At 46.5% G+C, this 26410-nt stretch overlaps 1 protein-coding gene across 3 annotated transcripts in view; it reads right to left on the bottom strand.

Moving 5' to 3' along the window:
• The window catches only part of FAT3 (FAT atypical cadherin 3), a 499470-nt gene that overhangs the window by 20816 nt on the left and 452244 nt on the right, over window positions 1-26410 (bottom strand). For all 3 annotated transcript variants that reach the window (XM_088017597.1, XM_028119619.2, XM_028119620.2), the window contains 4 exons: window positions 24497-25295; window positions 12677-12811; window positions 10695-10852; window positions 3069-3537 (listed from right to left, as the gene is read on the bottom strand). In XM_088017597.1, coding sequence (XP_087873723.1) covers window positions 3069-3537; window positions 10695-10852; window positions 12677-12811; window positions 24497-25295 — 1561 coding nt within the window. The remainder of the gene's footprint in view (window positions 1-3068; window positions 3538-10694; window positions 10853-12676; window positions 12812-24496; window positions 25296-26410) is intronic.

The raw sequence follows: 26410 nt of genomic DNA, 5'->3' as shown, positions 1-26410 counted from the left end.
TTAAAACACTCCAAATGCTCTGGAACAATGAGCTAGGATAGCCACAGTCTGAGAGTGAAGTCTGTCCCCAGGAGAGCCGATGACCAAAACTCCAGCATTCTTCCGTGGTCAAGGGGGTCATTATGCTTGAATAAAGTGTCTGGAATTTTAAAGCAACACACAGCACAGGGTTCAAATGGCAGCAAGATGTTCAGTCAATTAACTTTTGTCACCAGCATTCTCGTTTGCATGGAGTCACACCGGAAGCACCTCACTCCACTTTCTCTAGCCCTATTCCCCTCTTTGAATACTGCCTGCATCCCAGCCTTTGATCTGGGGAAGCCGGACTCTCTCTCTGTGATTAGACACCCCTGCAGCCAGAGGGCATTCTTCAAGGCATGAATATTCTTTCATTAATGACTGAGTCTTATTGTTCTTTTTAAACCATCACTCACAACTAGAATGATTTTTCCTTTCTTTTAAATACTCTTACAATTAGCTGCAGAATTTCACAGATAGGAGTTAAAGGCCAAATTATTGGTTGTTTCTTTCCTTGCTTTTATCCCCCAATTTTGGGCATTCGCAGAGAGGATACAGGGGCCTGGCAAAAATTCCTCTTATATTAACAGATAATGTGGCAAGAAAATGGATTCCCTCTCCTCTTTTTTAGAAGCCGAGGTCTCAGTCCTGATAGCCTGGAGTAGGTAGATACCTTCTCATACATCAGAGGAGGAATTCTGTGCCTTTGATTCCCTAGGGAAGAAAGAGAAACCCAGTTCTTGGATTTCCTGGCAGGTGGTGAGGAGTCCGCTTGCCCTATGTTCAGTACTGCTGTGCATGAGACCCTCAGATTGTCCCATGGGGGTCGCTAAGAACCACTGGGCCTCCTCAACTCAAGAGAAATAGTAGGCTCGAGAAAAGAGAGTTTTATAGGTGGAGATGAGGAAAGATACTTTGTTTTAGGAAAACATGAGCCTCCAGGCACAAAGGAGACATTTGAACTGATGGAAGGCTCTATTGCCTTGGAAGAAAGAGCATCTGTTGTGGAATCCCAGTCCCAAACCCAATCAGAGGGGGAAGCGGGGAGCAGGGGACAAAGAATATGAGAGAGAATGTAACCTGTAGGCCAGGTTGGGCCTCTGGGGAGAGGAAAGCAAGCTCCTGAGGCCATGTGAAAAGTATACAGCAGGTGGGTCCTCAGTGCTGAAATTTGGTTAAACCAAATGAGATTAAAAAAAAAAAAAAAAGGAGAGGACAATTGCTGTGCTGACATGAGTCACACTCACCTAATGAACATACCTGCACTGAATACTTTGCTCACGGATTTCAGGCAATTAAAAAACATTAAAATGCACGCCGAGGAGCAAGATTCCTTGTCTTTTTCCTTAATACGGTGATTATTATTGTTATTATTATTTTAAAGATAACCCATCATGGAAGCCCGTAGCTTTGCCAGCAAAAACAATGTCCTGCCATCGTTAAAAGTATGTTACAATTTGTGGCTAGGTACCCAGCATTTGACATGGAGTGGTGTTCTATTTCAACCCAATTTAATTATATGCTCCTTTTATATATCGTGGATGGCTCACACTAGCAGAATTGTTTTGCCTGGTGAAAAACTGGCCATGACTTGTCATAATGGGCTGGTTTATGGAACCACTGAAGTATAGTTACTGCCCATCATTCGGGAATTATGGCACCATAACAACCCTTTATTTACATATACTGCTGAGACAGTAAAAACAGCAAATAGATTTCTTAAATCGAGACGGCAGAAATTTCCCCCCAGGGCACTTGGCCCTCATTGTGGCAGTAACATATGCAAGTCTAAATAACTTTGGTGTCTGTATTTCAGCAGTGCATCATTTTATGGACAGTTTATAACATTCTAATAATAAAATGGACTCTAAATTTGGAGTTGGGCTTCACGAACATTAGATGGTAATGTGCACAGCAGAATCTCTAAGTGATTTGTGAGGAAGGTTTAAATTTGCTAATCACACTACTGCTGAGAGACTCTGCAAAGGGGCTCAAGTGTGATCAGTGGCTGGGCTGTTGGAAGGCAGCAGGGCCTTCAACTAGCGGAGTGCCTGACCTAGTTTATGTTAGCACAGAGACCGCATCTGGGGGAAGTCAGGGATTCTTTTATTTCCAGACTCCAAGGACTCAGATGATCTTGGCTTTGCCCTCAAACAATAGAAGCTCTCTATTCCCTTCCCCCGCCTTTTTCACCTACCTTGTTTTCTTTCTTTCTTTTTTCTTTCTTTCTTTTCTTTCTTTCTTTCTTTCTTTCTTTCTTTCTTTCTTTCTTTCTCTCTCTCTCTCTCTCTCTCTCTCTCTCTCTTTCCTTCCTTCCTTCCTTCCTTCCTTCCTTCCTTCCTTCCTTCCTTCCTTCCTTCCTTCCTTCCTTCTTTCTTCATGATATATGCTTGGGGAAAAGATTTATTGGCATAGAGCATCCTGCCCTCATTGACTGTTCATCTGTCCTGAGATTTCATGTAAATTGCCCTCTCTTTATTCCTGACCCTCTACCCCTTTATAGAATTGTCTCTAGATTTATTCTTAATGCGTACGTTTTAAAAGCATGCTGCAAAGCATCTCCACTGTATTTCCATTCCTGGAGTGGTGGGTTCAACTCTCCCCTCCCTTTAGCTTCTAGTGAAGTTACATGATGTGTGACAAAGGATTGTGTGGGGAAGTCATGATTCAGACTGCCACCAATTCTGCGGTGACACACAGGTGGCTCAAGAGGGCAGATACCTAAAAGGGGGTCTTATTCCTCCCCAGGCCTGGAAGAGTGGGGGGGGGGACAGGGGAGGGGGCCGCTGTGACAGCCATCTCTGGACTCCTGAGGTCACCGCCCTGCGCCGGTGGCTTGCTGCGAAAAGGACTGGTGAAACTGGACACTCCTCAAGCTCCCGGACCTTCCTACAGGGCAGTAGGAAGCCCGGCCAGCATCTGGGGCGACTACGCCTCCCAGCGAGAGCACTCGAGTGGGTGAGGCTTGTAAAAGCCAGTCCCTCGCAGGTCGATCCAGCCCCTCCGCCTCCCACCCCTGCCTGGCAGGTGCCCAGGCGCAGTGCACTCACCCCCGGAGGGCAGGCCGGCGCAGCTGCCCCCGTGCTGACATGGACTGCGCTCGCAGGCGTCGGGGTAGAGCACGCAGCCCAGCTTCAGCTCGGTCAGGCCCACCACCTCGGCGAAGCTGCTGCGCTTGTTCTGCAGCGGGAGCTCGTTGTTGTTCAGCACCACCGAGTCCAGGCAGCCTTGGAAGCCGCTCAGCACTTGCGTGACCCGCGTGTCCGTCAGGCTGCGGATGTTATCCGCCTGCACCAGCGCCCCGAAGTAGATGGTGCTCTCCGTGCTCAGCGTCTGGAAGTAGAGGGGCGCCCGGCGCCGCTCCACGTAGCTGTCGTCCAGGGACAGGCTCGTGAAATTGCGGTTGAGCTCCAGGAAGACCGAGTGCCAGCTCCCATCGTTGACCGCGCGGCCCGAGATGCCCAAGATCCCCGGGCCATTGCCGCAGTCCAGCTGGAACCACAGCTTGCCGTCCACAATCTGTGTGGGGAACCAGCACCGGAGCGCTTTTCAGTATGCATCTGGCAGCATGTGCCCGGACTCCCTGTTCCCACCCTGTGCACTGGAAGCCTCTAGGATGGACGTTTCTTTTGAGCCAGTCCTAAGTCTGGGGTGGTTTGATCTCTCCCCATTATGTGCTATGCAAATGCATGCCTGAAATGTCCCAAATCTTGTAATTAGTAACACCAGCACAGCTGTACAGATCCACAATTATATTTAAGAATGTTCCTATTCTTTGGATCTTCGCCCTTTGAAAGGTCACAGCAATATCTTGTTTAGGGGTCTGTTCATTCTCTGCACCCTTCTTCATTATTACTACCACAGGAATGATTTCTGTGAATTCAATATTTATTTATAAATATTTATTGAACATCTATGTGCTAAGCAGTGCTCTAGGTGCTATGGAAACCACTGTGAGCAAAAAGTTCTCTCTGACCTCAGGGGGCTTATGTTTTGGCGGGGGTGGAGTGGGGTGGGTGGAGATGGCCATAAATCAGATAAGCATAGAAATACATATGTACTCCACAAGTAAGTCTTGTGAGTGTGCTAAAAGGGAAGAAAGAGGCCAGGTAGAAATAAATGATCTTTTACTTCCAGCTTCACATATAGCTAAGATTTTAAAACCCTTCTATATTAAACACTAGCATATTCCTAAAGTGGTTCTTTAGGACGGCTGCTCATCATTTAGGTTACAATTATCCCACAAAGCGCCCAGGGCTTGGCCATTTGCTTAGAATATAGTTATGTATCTTTAATGACATCTGGGATTTTCTGGGTAACTGTTTCTGCCTTGTAGATGCTCCCAGCCCCCCATCTAGGGTCAGCTACAACACAGACCTGTCTGCTTTGATTGCACTGAGCAGTGCCTCCGAGGGGAGGGCATCCAAGTCCGTTCCGGGAGGCTAATGAACTGCAGGGGGACATTAAACTCAGAAAGTGTGTGCTGTTGGGTGATGGTGGCTGGCCAGGATCTGTTGGCCAGGGACTGGTCCTCCACAGAGACCCAGGTTCAACTCTTGCTGAGGAGTCGGGCTGGCTTTTGAATCCCCTGGGGTCCACCCTCCTCTGCATTTCTCAGAAACGCAAGGTGGCTGAGGATCCGGGGAATGATGCTGGACCCTGGTCCTGCCAACAAACCGATACTGGGCCATGAGAGGATTGGCAGCCAGCGACTGCGAAACAAAAGGTACTCTGCTGGCCTTTTTGTATGACCCAGCAAAGGGGTCTTGTGCGGGCCGGCATCTGAGTCATGCAAGGGCAGCAGGCCTTCATTTAGGATCTGCTGACATTGGTAGTCCTGTACCAGAACCTGGGAAGAGAACACAAACTTTGGAGAGTGGGAAGGGGAAGGGAAGGGAAGGCAGACCTAGATCTCTAAGAACGAAGGAGGTATACATGCCAAATGAATTCACAGATACAGGCAGACCCACTCTTTCCAACATGCGTTTGCTTTAGGACAGCCTGATAGGGATTTTTCACAGAATCACTCATTCTCACGAATGATGTATTTCTCTCCCTATGCTTCAGTATGTTCCACAGACAACTAATTCTTAGGGACTCTCATTTCTGCCTCTGTGGATTCTCTAGCACCTTCTCTTCCTGCATATAAAGTTATGCCATGGGAGCACGCGTACATGGAAGGCGGGGGGCTGTGTGAACCAGGCAGAACCCTGGGAACATACGAAAGAGGACTTTAACTCGGGCTTTGTTGTGTCCCACCCAGGCGACCTGGAGAGAACAGGCTGACCTCTCTGGGCTTGGGACCCCTTACATGGCGAGCAGAGATCGTGGCTATGGCTCATTTTCCAAGGAGCCTGGGTCCACTGCAGAATGGTTAGCTGCCCTGTACGCAGTATGTACATACTCCCACTCTGAAATCCAAGTGTATACATGTAAAGAGACCGGAGGCAAATATTTATGTTTTTCTCAAAGAGCTTTCTTATATGATCTATGCTATTGCCTTGGTCAGTTTCTTGGTTCCACAAAATGGACTGAATGGATATTGTAAATCATACCAGCAGACTTGTTCAGGAACAACTCCTGGGTAATATCCATATTTTTATTTCAATGTAAGTAATAAAATGATCAAATGCGACTTTGGGGACTTCCTTCCTCCGACACAGTCCATCTGCTGTTATGCTCCGTGGCTACAAAGCGGTGTCCCCAGACTAGCAAGGAAGATCTGGCGGTGAGGGTGCAACTCATCGAAGGTTTTATAAAAGGATGCAGTCAATTAATAGATTCCTCGGTCCATTCCCCTCTCCAACCCCACTCCCTACCTCTTGGGCTAATAGCCAAGTTGCAAATTCATCTGGGAGAACCGATGTAGCTCTAAGGTACTCAGGTACATTGAAGTTCCATAACTAAGGGACATAAAATGATCCCACAGTAACAGCGAGTACAGTTCAGTTTGCTTTCCTGTTGAGAAAAGTAAGAGCAGCAACCTGCCGAATAAGTAGGAAGCCTGGTGCCTTTGGAAAACAAAAGTGATTTATGTCCTCAAAATTCTAGGAGTTTGGAATGATGAGCCTTGTTTAGGTGACACACCAGAGTGCTGATGTCAGAGGCAACTTTGCAAAAGTTAATCTCTTCCTATGTCACAAGCATATTATGCTGAGGAGAGAAGAGAATAGTTTCATGTCTGAGTCTGTTCACACTGGAAACTCATGTTCTGATCATATTTAGTTTTTCTCTGTCTCCAAAATAGGGTAGACCCAGTTTGAAAGGATCTCTCTTAAGAGGACAATGCTTTCTCAAGTCAGAGGGCAAACTGTTTTAATAGAAATTCAGCTGTGCATCAAACTGTAAAAAAAGAAAGAAAAAAAGTCTGCAGCAATGATCTGAAATTATGTGCTGGGTTGGGGGAGGAAGGTAGGCAATTTGTTCAATGAAATGCATAATTCTGAGAGCAGGGCTCTAACATCACGAGGTATTTAAGTCCTCAGTTTTGTCTTAAATCAGCGATGGGCTTTAACGCGGTCTTGAGTGGCTTGGAAGACAAGATATCAGAGCTGTAAGAAGTCATCTTGTAGGAAAGTAGGATTTTGAGTGAAAAGGTAGAAATGATGGCACAAAGTCTTACTGCTTCAGATCCTTGGTGTGTGGCTCTAGCAAATGCACTAATGCCCCAAAACTTGTAAGAGGGTTATGAACTATTCTTTGTAAAGGAACTTTTTGAAAACCTGTTTTCAAGGCTGCCATCAGTGGTTATCTGGCTCAAAAAATATGCCTTAAGGGCGCCTGGCTGGCTCAGTTGGTTAAGTGTCTGCCTTCGGCTCAGGTTATGATCTCAAGGTCCTGGGATCGAGCCCTGCCTCTTTGGGGTCCCCGCTCAGTGGGGAATCTGCTTCTCCCTCTCCCTCTGCCCCTACTCTTACTCGTGTTCTCTTGCTCTCTCAAATAAGCAAATAAAATCTTTTAAAAAATTTTATTTTGTTAGTCACCATATAGTACATCATTAGTTTTTGATATAGTGTTTCATGATTCATTGTAAATAAAATCTTAAAAAAGATACCTTATCATATGGTTTCACTCATACGTGGAACATAAGGAATTGCATGGAGGACCGCAGGGGTAGGGAGGGAAAACTGAATGGGAAGAAATCGGAGATGGAGACAAACCATGCGAGACTCTGGACCCTGGGAAACAAACAGGATTACAGAAGGGGGGGGTGGGGGGATGGGTAACCTGATGGGTATTAAGGAGGGCCCGTGTGGTGATGAGCACTGGGTGTTATATGCAACTGATGAATCGTTGTACATCAAAAACTAATGATGTACTATATGCTGGCTAATTGAACATAAAAAAAAAAAAACCTTATATAAATAAATAAATAAATAAATGATCATCCCAGCCCTCTAAAACTCTTCTTTTGATAACACCTGTAGTACCCCTGACCTGCTTGCCCTGGTTAGAGGGCCAGATCCACTACTGACTAGTTACGTTTGGGCAAGCCCATCCATTCTCTCTGAACCTGTTTCCTCACAAGCAAAAAAGGATGCACTCCTGTCTGGGCACAGGAGAGTATAAGAATACATGCATGTATTTTGTAAAGTACTTTGTAAACTCTTAGGTATCTTATTATTATCATCCTGCAATTATTATCAGTTAACTCACTTCTCAGTGGTACTCTTACACAGATCCTTGAAACTCTGGAATCCTGTGGGGGCTTCCTTGTTGCTTTTCTATGTCAGAAAGATCTGGCTACTCCAAGTGGGCTGTTTTATAAACCAAATGAGCTTTCCCTGACCATCTTCTTTTTATCCCTGGGGTTTTAAGTTAGCTGTGTCTGAGAATCATCGAAATGAAGCCATGTGTTATCTATAACTTCCCCACAACATGAAATCATAACATTTCTAGATTAACAAGCAAGAACTTCTCGTGCTTTCACCATAATATTGGACCCGAAATACGGATAGAGGGAAAACGTTATAAATCTCTCCTGGTGATCTGACAGGTTTCTTTTACAGGTTTGAGAAGAGCCAGAGAACCTATCCCATCGTTTTTATTCTTGTTTTGGCTGCCTGAAAATTCAGAGTCATGGTTTGTGTTCAACTGATACAGCAACCCTTGGTCTAGATTTTTTAATGATGATATTATTCTTGTCCCCACTTCATTGGTTGGGTCTTAACCTTCTATTTTCATCTTAGTGGTATCCTGATCTTACTGCATTTTGGTGTTTATGGTAAGCCTGGAATCTCTTCTGGAAGAAGACAGGGCGTCAGTGGTCAACAGAAGAATGAGCGCCTTTGCTGCTGCTAAGAAAGAGTGGTGCTCCTTGTCCATGAGCATTTTCAATCCTTGAGGTCCCAAGCAATTCTTCAACTGTCTTCAAGGGGTGCCCTTCACCCCTATTGATTTTCTCAATACTTTTTAGAGAACGTGCTCTAACTGGGAAAATCTAAACAACCAGGAGGTGCAACTTAAACAAAGCATTTCAGTCTAGTCGTTGAACCTGAGTACAAGGCACATACTGTACCTAAAGTCAATGAAAAATCTTGCATGAGGCTGGAAATGTTAAGCAAACAGATTCAAATCCCCTAAGTGGATATTCCTGGCGACTGTAGGAGAATATCTGCTATAGTTCAGTACAGCTGTGTCCTGCTTTAGGCTAACTCAACATATGAAAAGCAAACGTACCAAACAGACAGACTGGGGGTGATTATTCACATCACAAAGGGATTAATGGAAGGGTTCCTTCAAATAGTGACCGTCCACCGTTTATTAGAATTCCATTTACAGAGATTCAATTTACACAACTTTCAGAAACACGCTTGTTTCGTGAAATACAATATACCTTAGGAGCCAGAGCCGCCTAAAAGGTTTAATTATTCTTCTTTCCCATCCCCAGGGACCTGCACGTTTTAGACCTTTGCCAGGAAAGTGTCAAATGACAAGCTCCGGTTTTAGGATCTGGCCATTCAGGCCCAAGAGTTTTGTTCTCTCTCAGATTTAATGCTAAAGGAGAGATTTGCTAGTAGAAAGTGCCTCCTAAGGAAGGTCTGCAAACCAGCGGTCCTGTTAGACCTTGAAGGAGGAGAGGAGGGTCAGTGACATTTCAGCTGAGCCCCGGGAGCTGGCAGCTCGGAAGGGCCAGAGCCCTTCCCCAGCGAGTATACAAAACCCCACCTCTCAGGGCTATTTAGAAAGAAGCCACCCAAGGCAGGTGGCTTCAGGGGCCAGGAGGTTAGAAAGACAGCACTTAGGTCTTTGCCTGTGTCTTCTTCTACCACGAATATCTAACTTGAATTCAGTTTGCTAAAACTGTGCCTCCAGAACTTCTCCTGTTTTCTTTCCCAGAGCTGAAATGATTCTCTGAGTTGAATGAGTGGAGGTAGCAGGCGAGTCCCCACGAAAGTTTTAAACCCCAATTGCCTGCTCGCTCCCTCTGGCCACCACGTGGTGCCTGGCAATTCCAGAAGCAGGTGAGTAAAAGTCTGTGTGATAGAAGCCACGGGCATTTAATGTCCTACATCCTTTTCTCCCTCAGGATGAAAGCCTGGGGCACCTCATCAACTTGGATGTGACCTATCAAATAATCAAAGGACAGAAGCTCTAAAGGCCCACCATGATCCCCATTAAGCCCAGTGATGTAACCCTAGGAAGGAAAAAACTGCCAGCCATTTCCACTTGCATGGGCACTTCCTAGGGGTCAGACTGCGTCTGCCTCTGAACGCACTTACAATGGGCTGGTACAGGAACCTTGCGGGAACGGGAGAACAGCCTCAGATTAAACATCTCCCTCCTTGTCCTCCTGTGCTGGAAGGCTTCCTTGGGTCGACAGATGCCCAGAATGTGACTTTGGATGAAATGATGATAGCAGCAAGACTGAGAGCTGGGGGAGAGTGTGCAGAACAGCAGAATGTAGCCAGAGAGACTGGAATGCAGGTCCTGGCCTGGGCGCTTGTGAGCTGGCCCACCCCGGGTAATGAACTTGACCTTTCTGAATCTCTGTTCTCTCCTTGATCAGATGGTGCTGATCGTATATAATAAATGTATCATATTAACTTTATAAGAGAAAACAAATGAGGTGCATAAAGCTGTTAGTATTTGTGTTGTCGTTGGTTTCACGAAGGCGCCAGGAGCTCTGAGCCGCATACAAATGCTAGACTTGCTCTCCAGGAGATCCGGCTGCTTCGGAGCCTTTCTGAGGCTGGCAGTGATTGCACAAGTGGGCGACTAGGGGCCATGACAGGACATATGGAGTCTCCTCTACCCTAGATCTCCAACTTCCTCCCCAAGTAAGAACAGAAGTCACCTTCAGGGGTCAGTGGGGCTAGGCCCGCGTGGGAGAACAGGACACAACCAATCTTTTTAAAGGACCACCCCTGCCGTGGAATTGATTAGGAAGTGCATCCTAATGAACTGTTGCATGATTACAGCTCCAAGGAGGGCAGCCCTTGAACCCACTCTAGAGAGAGATGCCCCAATATCCGAAGAGCCAATTCTGAAGCCGAATGTACAAAAGGAAATGGGGTGTTGGCACACCTCCCAGTACTGCGGCTGCCCGTCTTTGCCCTCAAGCCAGTTTCTGGTCTTCTGAACTTAAAAGACAAAAAAGATTTCAGGCCCCAATCTGAGAGCCAAAATATTAACATGAGAACTGACTGCAGGAAAAGATAACCCATTTTAATTACCTTCAGAATTATGCAGGGATTTGCTCTGGTGTACATTATAATCCCGTTGCTTTGCAGGGTTCGCAGACGCAGAGCTAGCCGGAAGTCCTCTTCTTTGCTATTTTCAGACAGCCGGTATTTGATGTAACTGTTTCCAGCAAAGCTGAGAGAAGTGTGCCCTGAAAAGACCATTAGGAGAAGACAGATATACTGGGAACATCCAGAAATGGTCAGGGACACATGACATCACCCAACAACCCACCAAGCCAGTTGATGAAAGACCATGGGAAGTTAATGAAGGCATTGAGGAGAAGCCGCTTTTGATTAAAAACGGGTTCTCTCCACTTCAGGCCACACTCTAATTCCGAAGTGAAAAAAATATTAATTCATCAGATACCAAAAAATCTCAGTGGTCTCATGCCAGGGGAAACTTGGTAAATTCTATAACCTGAATTTTCTTAGAGTCTCAACGCCCACTTTCTAAAATGAGCACTGTTAACGGATATGCCCTTCCTGCCCACCACCAGTCACTTAGACACTTAAACACTTGCCACTCCATGAAACAAAGAAGAGAGAAAGCCATTTGCAAAGAGTAGCCACCTTCCCCGAGTATCTTAATGCCAAATAGCCAACTGATGTCATTTGCACTAATGTTGAAAGAAGTAAGTTCATGTCTTGCTCATGTGTTGTCGCAATTCTACTTTTTGACCATGAATTTCAAGGCTTGCTTTTCCAGCATCCATAGTCCTATCTACATCACCCCATTTTGAGTTCACTGTCTTTTGTACTAACTCCAACTTTATGTTCTAACAAGCAAAATGATGCTGAAAAGCTGTCTTGCTGGGGCAACAGGTGGCAAGTGTGAAAATACAACCAGTGGATGAAACTCATGGACAATCACAAGTTTTCTACATAGAAAAGAGAAGGAAGATGGGCGGAAAGTGACATCTGAAGTCAGGAGACTTGTTGGCTTTGTTGTCACCCCTACAGACCCACCTGCTGTGTGCACAGGGTGTGTGTAGGGGTAGGGCCAGCCTAAGTATCTTTCAACTCTAAGCCCTAGATGACCGCAAAGGCAAGTATGCCAGGGATCTCTTCACTTCACGGGCAGCTCTGTTCTTAAAATCACCTATGAGAGAGCTTTGGCTTCCATGTTCGAGAACAGTGCTGCTGAATTTCTAGAACCCAAGGCTTAGCAAAGTGCCTTGCATATAGCAGACCTCATTGTTTTGTGTTCTCCCTATAATTGCTGTTATAATCACCACTTCATAAATATTTCTTGGGATTCCAAGAAGGGTATCAGTGTACCTGTATTTTAAATACATCCTCTACCAAAAAGAGAGGTCTATTGGTACCCAAAATGAATACTTCTTCTAGAGTTTAGATGTGATAGGGAATATGTGAATCATATTCTGCAGTTGAGGGAGATCAGAAACAGGATCATTTGGATCAATATAACATAAACAGGTTTCTTTCTCTTTTTTTTCCCTTTAGGACACAGAGGTGAGACATGCAGCACGTATATATCTCCAGCGGAGAGTCTGCTCACTTGGTGCTCTAGGCTTGGGTTTACCCTATGGAAGGTCAACTGGACTGGCTCAGCTGTACCTTCTGGTGAGCTCTGTTTTGTGGCTCTGGGTTGTGCAGCCCTCTGACCATCAAAGGCCATGCCACGGATACTCTTGACTCCTCTGCCTAACCAATGGCCTTCTATTTTCCATTTTACACTCTTAACATCCATGAGACACCATTGAAAACACATGTTGTGGTCTTCCTGTTATATAAGGAGTCCACGGTCATTATGGGTTTCCTGAGCACAGGCTGAAGCTGTAATGAATCCCAAGCACATGTGAGGGCGGATGTTAGCTGTGGTCCCTCCTGAAGGTAAATGTGGCATGCAGACAGAAATGCCTTTCGGAAGAGCTAGGGCAGAGTCATTTACCCAAGGGCAAGTGCTTCAGGAATATGAATTTAGACCCACATAATTCCACTCCCCTCTGCACCTGAGCACTCTCCGAGCTTCCCTGGTGGACACTGGCAGAGGTAGGGTCTCCTGCTGGCTTCATAACCGACACACTGCATGTCCCCTGGACATGGCTTCTCCATGCAAGGATCGCTTGACCCTGGGCACAGTCCTCCTGTGACAAAAGGGAACACACATGATCAGTATGCAGAGAATCACCTTACATTCTAGGGGACACTGGAATAGTTCCAGAGCGGGGCTCTACAGGCTCTGGGCTGAGAGACAAAAGGGCCACCCAGAAGCAGGAGCACCCGAATGGGCTTTACCTGGTGTGAGTGCCCATCAAATGTCCCTGCATCGGCCAAAAGCTCACCGCCAGCCTGAAGTAGTTTGGCTTCAAAGCATAAACAGAGCTCTTCGTTTTAGGTTCAGATATGCTAAGGTTGTAACTGGATCAGTATTAGCTGAAAGAAGATCACACTGCACAGGCTCTGGTCGTATTTACTGGAGTGGCTTCTGCACATGAATGCATTGCTGGAGTTTCCATTTGTCTTACACCCTTTTTCTTTCCTGCCCTGAAAAACTTCGGGGGTAGACTTCGGAAGATGTTAGCTGTTGTTTTTCAGAGGGGAAAGAAAAAGACATTTCTAAAGAAAAGTATGACGAATTCTAAGTCATGCAAGCACAATTCCCATTGTTTCCTAATCCCTTCTGCTACCTGCTCTTGTATCGATTAGCCATAAAGGTGTCCTACCACCTATCAAAAACAGTTGAATGATCGCTGGCAAAGGCAGTTTTCTTGCTACCTGTTCGATGCTCACAGCACAGTGAGATGAAAGGTTAATGCCTCAGAAAGAAAAATCCTGGAAAGCAGATTAACTGATTAAGGCAAAATTCAGGACCCAAGTGAGTCATTTCTGAACCGTGGTGAGGGCAAATGGGGGTCCACCCAAGGAAGTACAGGTTTCAGAAGTCCTGGATATTTCAAATGTGAGTAGGCCACTTTCCACGTAGTGAGAGTTTAAGCGGTAAGGATGATAGGAAAGGACACACAAATGAAAAATCGCCCACAAATGGGTTAGCGGTGGCCTAAAGGAGCACCTCCTCTGCGAACCAAGAATGTGCAGACATCAGCAGCTTCCTTCCTCAGGAGGATCTGACCCATTACCAAACTCCCATCCGTCCTAACTCTTTCCTCATCATTAAGCATACTGTCCCATTATACAGTCAATTCTTTGTCCAGGGGAAAGCAGACATTTAATGCTAACTACATGTAAACATTTAAAAACTGTAATCCTTGAGAAGAGCAATATAAGTGGCACCAGCACACTCAGAATTCATAAATCCTATTTTCCACCGGTTTAGAGCTCAGGCATGAAAGATACTCTTGGCAATGATCCAGCTTACAAAGTCTTAGAAGATGAAGGGATTTTCAACTGAAAACTTGGAATGATCTCTACAAATGGTTCTAAAAGACATTAAGTGCCCCAAAATACATCTTCTTATTTTCATCCCAAGAAATTTTTACTCCTGCCATGTATTTCTCAATATTTATGCATTTAAAACAGCTGTTCTACCACCTTATGATCTGCTTCAAAGTGCTTTTGATAACCAGTTTTAAGATAATTTTTGGTGCATTCATTCAGCAAATAATTTTTTTTAGGGTCAAAGAAGTGATAAGCCTGGACATATAGATTATTTGTTTATTTATTTGAAAGAAAGTAAAAGAGAGAAAGGGAAAGAGGGAGAGAGGGAGAAGCAGACTTTGCTGAGCAGGGAGCCCGTTGCGGGGCTCGATCCCAGGACCCTGAGATGACCTGAGCCGAAGGCAGACGCTTAACTGACTGAGCCACCCAGGCGCCCCAAGCCTGGACATACATAGATGACAGGAAACAAGGCCACCTCTTCCTCCCTCCGGGAAACAACCAGCAAACACATGAGGACTATACAATAAGGTAAGCGCCTTGATAGAGGTCCCAGAGAAGGGACAATTGTGTTTCCTGGGAGAATGTCAGAAGTCCTCACCAAAGAAGGGAACATTTTAAATTCAGGCTTGAAGGCTGAGATCCTTTTAGGAACAAGGGGTTGTGTTTCATGGGAATGAGCCAGCCATAGCAAGTGGCTCGACTGTTGTGTGGGTTAATGCTCATTCATGAAAAGTTCACAACTCTACCAGCTGACTCTTCACTGTCTCCATGCATGGCTACATGTCAGTTTCTGATGGTCTTGCACACTTCCAGGTTGCTCCTAAATGTGGACTCATTAGTATGTGCTCAAAGATGCTAACTCAGCCCAACACTAAACTTGGCCACATGAAGGTGGCCATGTGCATAGATAATCACAAAATGCATTCTATCCAATAGATGTAGTTCTGAATTACCTGGGCATCACCTTCCAATTAGACACAGAAACAGTAATTTACATAGTTAAGAAATCTATTTCTTCCCATTACACAGACATGACTTTTTCCGTGTCCTGCTTTCGCCAGCTGAAGGATATCTTTCTCTACATTTCTGTTTCTGAGACACAGCGGCATAGACCCCATTTCTGCTGTAGTGCAAGGCTCTATTGTTAAGAAACTGTGCATTATTAAAAGTCCAGTTTAAAAGCCACTAATTCAAAGGGGGAAAAGAGGGCTAGATAATTTCAGACTCATGACAGTAAAGGTATTTTCTCCTGGAGGAATTATGGTAAGATTAAAAAAAACAAAAACAGCTGTAAGCGTATATAATAAAAACGAAACACAGTATTTCATATTAAAACAGCATTTGACTTCCTGCTATCTTCTTCTTCTTTTTTTTAACATATAATGTATTATTTGTTTCAGAGGTACAGATCTGTGATTCAAAGGGCGGGGGAATTGGAGGGGGAGACGAACCATGAGAGACTATGGACTCTGAGAAACAAACTGGGCGTTCTAGAGGGGAGGGGGGTGTGGGGATGGGTTAGCCTGGTGATGGGTATTAAAGAGGGCACGTACTGAATGGAGCACTGGGTGTTATATGCAAACAATGAATCATGGAACACTAAAAAAAAAAAAAAAAACACACAAAAAAAATCCCAGCATTTGAGTACTTCTCCCTTTTATCCACATTTTTTTTACGGTTTCTCTTACCATCAGCCCTGCCCTGGTAGCTGGCACATGCTTCTTATTCTGTCACCATCTCTCTTATCTTGGGGTAAAGCCAAAGCCATTCAGACCAGCAGCTGGGATTCAAACTCAAAGCTTTTTCTTTTTTCCTCATGTCATAACCATAGAACCCATACAATTACATCCACTAAGTTAATGGATTATGTTAGATCCAGTGCCCATTATAAAAACTCTAGCTGGAGGATATGTAAAAAAAAATACATTAGTGTAAGTATTATAATATGTGCATTTAAAAAGTAATAATATTAATATACATATTAGATATATAATAAGTATATTTCTAGTCATTCTAGCAGCCATTGAGTTTGATAGGTTTACTTTTCTTTCTTTTTATTTTTAATAGGCTTTTTAAGGCAAAGGGGACAGTTCTTGGCAAGTGATCTATCTCTTGATGCGTTAAAAATCCTCCCGGGCCTCCCCCACCAAGTCTCAGCCCGGGCTGGGAACAGTCGTAAACATTCAGACTCCAGCTGCTTCTGTCAGCTCACTCTGCTCATGGTCGGTCCGCTCTCCCGTGGCTCAAGAGAGCAGGAAGGCAGATTAGAATCCAGAGGTCAGTGTAAAACGTAATGTCGTCCTTAGCTGGGGACAGATGTGAGCATGTGCGCAAAATGCGGTCTATTCCAAATAGAGAAAGACTTCTGGCTACGAGAAACAGGTTTCCCCAAACTAAATATTCCCCATGTACAATACTGTAGTTTTTCCTTCCCTATTAATTAGGAAAAGATATTAGGTCCTTTCTGACATATATGTTGTCAGAGGGACTTGACCTTTGTATGCCAATGCTGAACAATGTTGTGTGTCCTTTGACCTCAGATACACCTAGACGTTTGGGTCCTGGGGACACTTTCCTGGGAATAATAAGCCTCTTTCCAGCCAAAGCCCTACATTCTCTAGCAACATGAAACCCAGTGTGCTTTAAATGGATGCTGAGGGGTTAACTTGTTTTTAGAAATCCCACGTTTATATCATCCCCCTCTCATGGAAGTATAGACACCTACTATTTTAAGTCTGAAAGACCATGTGTTTCACGGGAATGGGAATGAGCCAGCTGTAGTGAGTGGCTCGATTGCTTGTGTGTGTTAATGCTCATTTTAAAAAATAAAATAAAAATTGCTTTCACATACATTAGCCGTAGCGCGTGGCTCGACTGCTTGCATGTGTTAATGCTCATCTTTCTGATGGCAGACGGTGCCTTATCATAGTAATAGTTACGAGACAACAGTGTCAAGTCCCATTGCCCTCTGGGAGGAAGTTTATCTTATTAACTATCATTAAATAATCCAGGTTTAATTAACTTGCGCTGTGATCAGCGACAACTTGGGGGGTGGAGGGTCTAGACCGACACGTTCTGCATCTCCCGGCATCCATCAGTTTGGTGCCAGAGTTAGCATGAAGGGAGAAGGGGCCCGCTTTATCCAAATGACCGATGCCATTTGTTGTGGCAGGATAGAAGGATCGGATGTTTTTAGCAACTCCGAGAACACGGAACAGGCAGAGAAAGTCTGTGCCCCACGCCCAGGTCCCCTCAAGAAGCTAGTGTATCGTAACAGGAAAGGATCTGCAGTGACAAGCTGCAGGCCTAGATCTTGGCTCTGAGCAGTTATTCCACTTATTTACTGTGTGGCTCTGAACAGGTCACTTGACTTCTCTGAGTCTTGATTTCTTTTTCTGAAAAATGAGGATAATAACTGTTCATAGAGTTGTGAGGATTAAATGGGCTAATGTATGTGAAAGCAATTTTTTATTTTTTAAAGATTTTATTTATTATTTGTGTGTGTGTGAGAGAGAGAGAGAGAGGAAAGAGCACACAAGCAGGGGGAGGGGCAGAGGGAGAAGCAGGCTCCCTGCTGAGCAGGGAACCTCATTGGGACTCGATCCCAGGACCCTGGGATCATGACCTGAGCCGAAGGCAGATGCTTAACCGACTGAGCCACCCAGGTGTCCCGTGGAAGCAATTTTTAAAGGGAAAAACAAAGTAAAAACAAATTATTACAAGGTCTCAAAACTGGAGACACTAGTTTGACTCAGCCCCATGGCAGAAACCTGAACTCAACTGTAATCTTTTTCTTGCTGTTTTTTTTTGGTCAAATTCGTGGTTTGTAAACTGATAGATGATATGAAATACTGTGTGCCTGGGAGGTACAAGCTAAAGCCTGGGCCATTTTATTCGTCTGCGTCCCAGGCCCCTGTGGGGTCAGCCCCTTGGCCACCTTGTCTCGGGCAGAGGTGGTCTTTCTAGACAGCCCTGTACGCAGCCTCGCACGGGAGAAAGGTGCACAGGATGTGGCTATTCTCCGAAAGAAGGTTTCCACGTTCTGAAGCGTTGCTCAGGTGGAAATTTAGGCCACTTTCTACAGAGCTGACAATGTACATTTCACTGGAGCAGCAGCTTCAGAGCTTTGGAACCTGCACAGAGGGGAACGGTGATCCTCTTGGGGTCTTGGAGGGTCTCGCTGCCATTCCTGCAGCCCCCGGGATTAAGTCTATGCCTTGAGAGAATACATCAGTATCTACCTGTCATTATTATCACCATCACTTGGAGCTGATTCAACCTCTTCATGTACATTTCTGCCTCATTACACTGTGGATCTGATAACTAACGGTAAATATCCTACACCCTGAATTCACACACTTTGCCAAGATGCCATGTCTTAGCAAATGCTGCACAAGTCAATAAGCTTTCCTCTTAATTCTTGGCCTGCATGAAGTTTTAAAACATATTCTCCAGAGGTCTCTTTGGTTTGAAGTGGTCTCTTAAGTGGTTCTCCCACAAGCACAGAATCATCTGGAATGGTGTTTGCTTGGCTCAGCCATATTTTCTGGATGTTTAGCTTAAATTTCATTTAAGACATCCTCTCTGGGGCGGTTGTGTGTGGGTGGAATAGATAAGGGAAGATCCACACATTGAGAAGCTGGTGTCATGGCTAGGCTAGACACCTCTAAACCTCTCCTGGCATGTTGGGACTTGTGTACTGGAGATGAAGATCTGCAGAGACATAGCTGTTATGAATGTAAAATAGAAACTTCCCAGTTTGCAGGTTAAGATTCAGAGACTACACTGAAGGTTATTTGAGGTGAGGACTATTGGCTTTCTTCTCTGAGCATTAGCCTTAACAAACCCCAGCCCAAGGCAAACCCAATCTCAGATTTTTCTCTGCTTTTTAAAAACTCATCAAGGCTAAGTTTTAAGTGTCTTACTGAATCACAGAAGGCTTCGTCATTTTATTTTATGATGCTTATTAGAAGTGCTTTCCGGGGCGCCTGGGTCACTCAGCCGGTTAAGTCTGCCTTTCACCTGAGGTCATGATCCCAGGGTCCTAGAACCGAGCCCTGCATCGGGCTCCCTGCTCAGCGGGGAGTCTGCTTCTCCCTCTACCCTCTGCCCCTCCTCCTGATCTCTTTCTCTCAGGCTCTCTCTCTCAAATAAATAAATAAAATCTTAAAAAAAAAAAAAAGAAGTGCACTGCCATGGCTGCCTATCACAGACTCCATTTACCTGTCCCCTGGTAATCCTCCCCAGGACTATCCTGACCCCTCAGCATCCTTGTCATTTGTCCAGTGTATGATGCTGGCTCGTCGTGCTCCCTGAGGACGAGAACGATGGCAGCCTCACCTACCTCTATACCTCCAGCACCCTGCACCCTGCCCAGGGCCTGGCAACGTATCCACATCACTGCTGAGTGAATGAGCAGATGAACGGATACCCCAAATCTCTGGGCTTTTCTCTTCAGTGCTCTCTCTGCTGACAGTGCATCCCCTGCCTGGCAAAGACCCAGGAGGACAAGCTTCACTGCTTCCAGTGCCTCTCATGGACTCCTCCAATAGGACTGAGGACTCCCTCCTTTGTCCCTCCTCTGTGCCCTAACTACACCACCTACAACTGTTTATAGCTTCTGTTTGTTTGCAGCCAAGGAACAAAGGAACTTCTGCAGTTTGCGTAGGAAAAGAGGATTCAAGGGGTCACAACAACTGCCCTTTAGTATCTGGAGGGCAGCTTGTATAGGAGGAGTTAGACGAGTCAGGTTCTGGGTGGCTCTAATGGATGAGCTGGGTGACGTTACAAGGAGGTGGATTTTGGTGCACTAGAAGGGAGAAGATTGTCTTGGTCCATCTTGGGAGGTTGTGAGGCTGGCTAAATTACTGTGCCAGGAATGTAGTTAACAGGATGTCTGTCGTGGGTGAGAGGTTGGATTGGAAACTTTGAAGGTCCTTTCACATGGGTGCGGAAGTAGTAGGGCGCCATGCTTGAGGCTACCCGCTGGGAATCATGGCGCCGGCCATTTGCATAGCTCTGTGACTTTGAGCAAGTCTGCTGAGCTTCCCAAGTCTTAGTCTCCTTAACTTCTGAGGAAGGTTAATGATACCCTGCCTTTATGGTTATTAGAAGGGTTAAATGCAATTATGTATGTTGGACAAACAGTGCAGTCACTGGTCACCGCTCAGTAAATGTTCATTGTTAAGCCTGTCCCTGCTTCTCCCCTGCAGGCCTTGGCTCTCGTGCTCCTCGGCCTAGAGCACGTGCCGGATTCTACGTACCCTTTCAGAGCTAGCTCAGTGGGCATCACCCTCAGTGATGTGCTGCAGTGTTGCTCTCCCCTCCCCGAGCGAACTCTGGTGACAGTGCCATAGGCCATGGCTGAGGGCAGGGCAGCTGTTGCTCACACTCTGCTTGGCCCCCACCCTGCTCCCCCACTGCCGATGCTCCCTTCAGCTCTGGCTGTCACCACCATCAACACCCTGGGCTTAACCTCTGATGGTCTCCTAGGGAGTCCATTCTCCTGGACAATGGGCTCTTTTTTTGATAGATTTTTATGACAGACTTTGGTCTCTTGTTTTTGCTTTTTTAAAGACTTCGATTTTTTGTCAGAGAGAGAGGGTGAGAGGGAACACAAGTAGCGGGAGTGGCCGGCAGAGAGAGAAGCAGGCTCCCCACTGAGCAGGAAGCCCGATGCGGGACTCGATCCCAGGACCCTGGGATCATGCCCTGAGCTGAAGGCAGACGCTTAATGACTGAGCCACCCAGGCGCCCCTACATTGGACTTTTGAAAACTCAATGACATTTTTACAAAAGGGACAATCAGCACAGCCCGGTGGGACAACAAGAGGACAGAGCATCAAGGACAGCCCACAGAGCACCCTTCATTCCCTGTGCGTTTAAATTGGCATGAGGCTTTCTTCCTGAAGTGCTGAAGTTCACTAAACTTGTGAAGTTTACCAGGAGTCATCTTGTGACATCAGAACTTTGTATCTCTTGAAGTTCAGTTCAAACATGATGCTCGACGGTGGCTGGAATTTAATGAGCCTATTTGGCACTAAAATTCAAGTCTGCTTCCATTTTGTCAAAGCAACTCAGCATTTTGGTTCAAGATGCTAATTTTGTTAATTGGACCCAAAAAACTGTGCAGGAGAGAAAGAGGAGTTGGAAGTGGGGAGGAGCATATCAAGGCCAGATCTGTATAAATATTGCTACACAGTTCAGAATAGGCAGCTACCTCTATTTATCATCGTAATTATTCCACCAAGTGGTGGAAAAGTCCATTTATTGTATCTGCCAAGCTCCCAGGGCAAACCGAGGCGCAGTCAATACTAGTTGTGCATGTGTGTGCGCACACACGTGTGCGCGTGTTTTTAGGCGGGCAATTACTGAATTCAATTACCTCTCCGTCCAATAAATGAGAAAATGCCTGAAATGCCTACTGCTTTCCTTAACAGTTCCTCACTGTATTTTCATTAGAGGACACTTGAAAAGAAGTGAGAGCTATTTCTATTTCTAACTAAGAGTTTGCCCCTGAACTTGCAGGAAATCTTTCCTATTTTATCTTGCTGTGGGATTTCTCCAAGTTTGTTTTCCTTGACTACCAGCATTAGAATCACCCAGGGCTACGTATATAGACTCCTAAGCTTCACCTGAATCTTACTGTTATATTTGCATGTGGGGCCGGCTGTGGGCATTTCTGGTAAGCCCCATTCATGCATGCTGGCATCTGGGAGCCCCTCGGCTGTCCTGTGACGGTACTGTGATGCTGGTCAGCAGTCTGCCGGGGAAAACAAGGCTATCTGAGTATTCCTACAAAGCATATAGCACTGGGGTTGTGATTCACATAAGAAATGGAAAAGCCCCTATTCTTAAGATGCAGATAATAAAAGAGGGGCCCAAGAAAAGCCTGAATTGAATCTGCATGCCACCCTCACCAGCCACACAGCCCTGGGCAGGGCACGGAGCTACCACATTCATCAAATGGAGATGGTCGTACATCACCTGCTGAAGATGGGACAGGGCCAGATGACTTTTCCAAGTCTTTTTACTACTAGAATCTAGTATTTTGTTTTACAGCTTAGTTACAAGAGTGACTTGAAGGTGAGAAGAGGCTCCAGGATGAGCCTGAATCTACACATACAGCATTCTTTGAGGAATTGTTCACTTTTCAAACCAAGAAGGCCTCTTTGTGGGATGTCTGGGGGTTGAATCATAAAAGCTTCTGGCAGGGCCACCCGGGTGGCTCAGTCATTAAAGCAGCTGCCTTGACTCAGGTCACGATCCCAGGGTCCTGGGATGGAGCCCCACATCGGGCTCCCTGCTCCGCGGGGAGCCTGCTTCTCCCTCTGCCGCTCTCCCTGCTTGTGCTCTCTTCTCTCTCAAATAAATGAATGAATGAATGAATGAATGAATAAATAAATAAAAGCTCCCGGCATCCTGGGTTTACCAGGAATCAATGGTTTATGGGGACCAGAGACTAGGAGTCCTGGGCAGAGACCCCCAACTCGAAACTCACTGCATTTAAAATATTAGTGTCTCATGAAAAACCTCCCTCTCTCCAACACAAATCACCTCTCTGATTTCCTACTTTGGAGAAATTCTGTCACGTCAGCCCTCCTCTGACTCCTCCTGATGAACTCATACTCATCCCTCAAGACCCAGGACACAGATGGTCTGTGGTGTAGAAACGTCACAGAAAGCCTCCCTTTGGCCGACCATATCAGGGATCTTGTCCTTTCTCTGCCTTAACATTTATTATAACCTTATTATTGCAAATAGGCTCTTACAAGCTGACCTCATAATAGCCCGCTCCTAAGGGCAGGGGTGGGCGGTGTCTTTTCCACGTTGAAGCTTTAGCGCTTAGCACATTGCTGCCACCACAGAGGTCTGCTGACTGAAATGCGTTCTCGGAGCACAGGGATTAATTAGCTGGTTTAGTTTCTCCTGCAGGCTCTGCCCTGCCCTATAGTGAACCTCTTTTGAACCCTGCTGTGAGTCGCTGCAGGAAGGCCCTAGCTGAGCTTTGGTGCATAAATCAGTTTGCCCACAACGGAGATCTAGGTAAAGCCCAGACAGCAGGCACTCATAAATCCTGCATGCTGGTGGCATCTGCCAGAAAGGCATAGCGTCTAGCTTGAATGCTTTGAGTTACTTTGGAGCTAATTTACATATTCAGCAGGTCCGACACCACTGCATCTACCTGATCAAAACACAGAATTCACTGGTACGGCAGGGTGAGTGGCAATCACTTTCTAGGCTTCTCAGAGGATGTCAAAATGTCCCTGGTGGGGTGGGCGGAAGCTGTGGTCTCAGGAGCCCTGCTCTGATGAGCTTATTTTCCAAGCCGCAACCAAGAACTTTCTATAATGGAAAGAGGCCAGGGGCCCTTCCTGTCCCCAGTTACCTAAAGGGATGCTTTACAAATGGCCTCTCTTCTGGCCACAGTCCCTTTGGGCCAAGTTCACACTGGTTAGAAAAACTCCGGGAGCAATTTTCTTGGAAGAGGGAAGTGAATTTATGGCTCCACATGTCAGAAAGGAAAAAAGGCAGAGAGCAATACTTCTCACTGACCACCATGGGCATGGGACTCTGGACAGCTATGGCCTCTGACCGGGAAAGGTCAAGGTTCAGCGACTCTCGTTACCTCAACAAACTCAAGCCATTCCATCTCCTCTGCTCTGAGGGCTGAATCCCTCCGAGTGGCCCGTTTTTCACTGAAGCAAATCGAACTGCCCTTACCCTCAGCAGTAGCTTCCTAACTTGTTGGCCTGCCTCTGGCCTGGCCCCAGCTAATCCATTCCCTTCTGCAGCCAGCACGCTCTTTGTGAAAGACAGCTGATTCTGTCACTTCTTCACTTCACATCAGCACACCACAGCTCCTCCTGCCTTGGGGCAATTTCTACAATTTTCATCCTGGCTAATGGCCCTTGTGTGAACCCTGGCCCGCTCACAGGTCTCATCTGTCATCATGCACGCCCTCCCCCCTGCTTCCAGTGACAGAAGATCTCTGTCACTCCCCTGGTATGGGCTTCTCTCCTACTCTGGACCTTCCTCATACAAGCTGCCCTCTGGCCTGGAATGTTCTTCCTCCCCTACCTGTTCTCATGTGTCTGATTCCTACTTATCCTTTATCCCAACCTGTCAGGAGACCTTCCCTCTTGGTGTGTCCTCCTGCGGGATTTTGTACTTCCCCTAGCAATACTTAATGCATGGGCTCATGCTAGCCTGCTGGTCTGTGCTGCTCGGTGAGCTGTACGCTCCACGGGAAGAGGGGCTCCCCTTGTCTTGCTTACCCCCAGCCCGGCATCTCTCATGGTAGCTTGGCCCGTCCTGGGTGGTCAGTAAACATTTTGCTGAATGAGCGAACAAACGAATGCATGCTTATCAGGAACGGCGGCCCGGTCTACCCAGATCACGGGTGGCACGAGGGAACTCCAACCCAGACTCACCGTTACAGGTGCAGCGCACATTCCTGTAGAAACGCGGGCACACGAAGCTGATGCGCGCCGTGCTGTAGGTCAGGAGTGCATGGGAATCCAGGGACAAGCCCTGCTCGCAGTGCTGCTCCTGACAGTCTAGACCTGAGCAGTTTTTCTCCAGGATGGCTGAGATGCGCATGACGTTCTCCAGATGTCTCCTGGCATTGGACAGCTTCTGGATCAGGTAGGCCGGCTTGTAGAACTCACTGCTGTGCATTTCCACGGCAAACAGCATGTCCAGCTGGTTGGTCCCCGCCACGGGCTGGATGCTGATGATGCGCAGGGTGTCCTGCTTCTGGGTGAGGACAGCGTTGCGCAGGGTGCGCCGGAAGCCATGCATGTGCAGCCCCACGAAGTCCTCGGGGGACACATTCTCAAAGCGGATGGTGACGGTGTTCTGCAGCATCTCATGCACCAGCTGCTCCACGTGCACGACCACATCGATGGGCACCTGGAAGCGGCCATCGCTCACGGACACGTTCAGCACGTACTTGCCGCTGTCCAGACCCCCCAGGGCGATGATCTTCCCGTCGTGACTGTTCACTTTGAACAAGCTTTTCTGCTCCGATTTCAGGGCAAACGTGAGCACGTCATACATATCTTGATCCGTAGCATGGATCTTCCCAATGACCCCCCCGGGAAAATCGTCCTCCATGGTGACAATGTAAATCTCCAGAGGGATGGCCGTGGGCTTGTGGATACTTTCCTCAATGACCCGCACGCGGATGTAGGAGTGAGAGACCTGCTGGGGTTTGCCCGAGTCTTTTGCCTAAAACAACCAAGAGGGAGAAAGGCAAGGAACTCAGAAAAAGCAGAATCATTTAAAAACCAACACAACTCAGAGAGGAGATGTTTATTCCTTTACCCTCGTTTGCTTCTTCCTCCATCCCCTGCTCCTGTTCGGTGAAATGCCAAAGATGTGCACCGCAGGCAGAGGAGTGATTTATCACCCGCGGTCCCCACGTATACACTCGGTTATGGACAATAAAACGTGTCCACACAATCTAGCCATTGGGGGTGAACAGGAAGGGGGACAGAGGGTGCTATGAGATCTGATATGCCTGCAACACGCTGGCCTGGTTTTCTTCTTGAACAGAAGCCGCCGGGGAACGTCATGCATAAAGTGGTGTTCTCACTCGGAGGAGTAATCTTTGCCCTCTTTGCATTCTTTCCTTTGGATTGGGCCAGGGAACACCTTTCTGTACATTCAAGAAATACCATGAGCTGTGAATTACACAATATGAAGGTTTAGAATAAAAGAAAATGGGATGTAGAAACGGGAAAAATAGGTAGCCTGAGAAAAACTTTGTCTTCCTTCTATATATAAGAATTGATAGGGGCGCCTGTGTGGCTCGGTGGGTTAAGCATTTGCCTTCCACTCAGGTCATGATCCCAGGGTCCTGGGATCAAGCCCTGTGTCAGGTTCCCTGCTCAAGCTGGAGCGGGCTTCTCCCTCTCCCTCTGCCCCTCCTCCCTGCTCATGTGCTTTCTCTTGCTCTGCTCTCTCAAATAAATAAATAAAATCTTAAAAAAAAAAAGAATTGATAGAAGAACCACTCTGACAGCAGATGTTTGCTGAACACCTGCCATGGGCAACACGGTGGTAGGCCGTGCTGTAGAGCTTCCGAGATGGGCAGATTGAGATTCCCATGGACTGGGTCCCCAGGGGAGGTGTCTGAGGATGGAGGGACGAGGTGGACCTTGCTGGTCAGATGGGGTTGGAGGAGATATGTCCTCGTAGGTGGAAGCCAGTGTAAAAGCAGGGACCTGGGCGTCACACAGACCTGAGTTTGAATCTCGACTCTGGCCCCAAGGAAGTGACTTAACATTTCTGAACTTCGATTTTTGTACCTTTCATCTGCGTATACGAGTAGTACCTCCTTC

The sequence above is a fragment of the Eumetopias jubatus genome, unplaced genomic scaffold, assembly GCF_037043125.1.
Source record: "Eumetopias jubatus isolate StellerSeaLion01/CBP00866 unplaced genomic scaffold, mEumJub1_p1.0 scaffold_13, whole genome shotgun sequence".
In the NCBI taxonomy this organism is placed as follows: Eukaryota; Metazoa; Chordata; class Mammalia; order Carnivora; family Otariidae; genus Eumetopias; species Eumetopias jubatus.
Note: the sequence above shows the minus strand (reverse complement) of the source record. Positions and strands in the feature narration are given on the sequence as shown.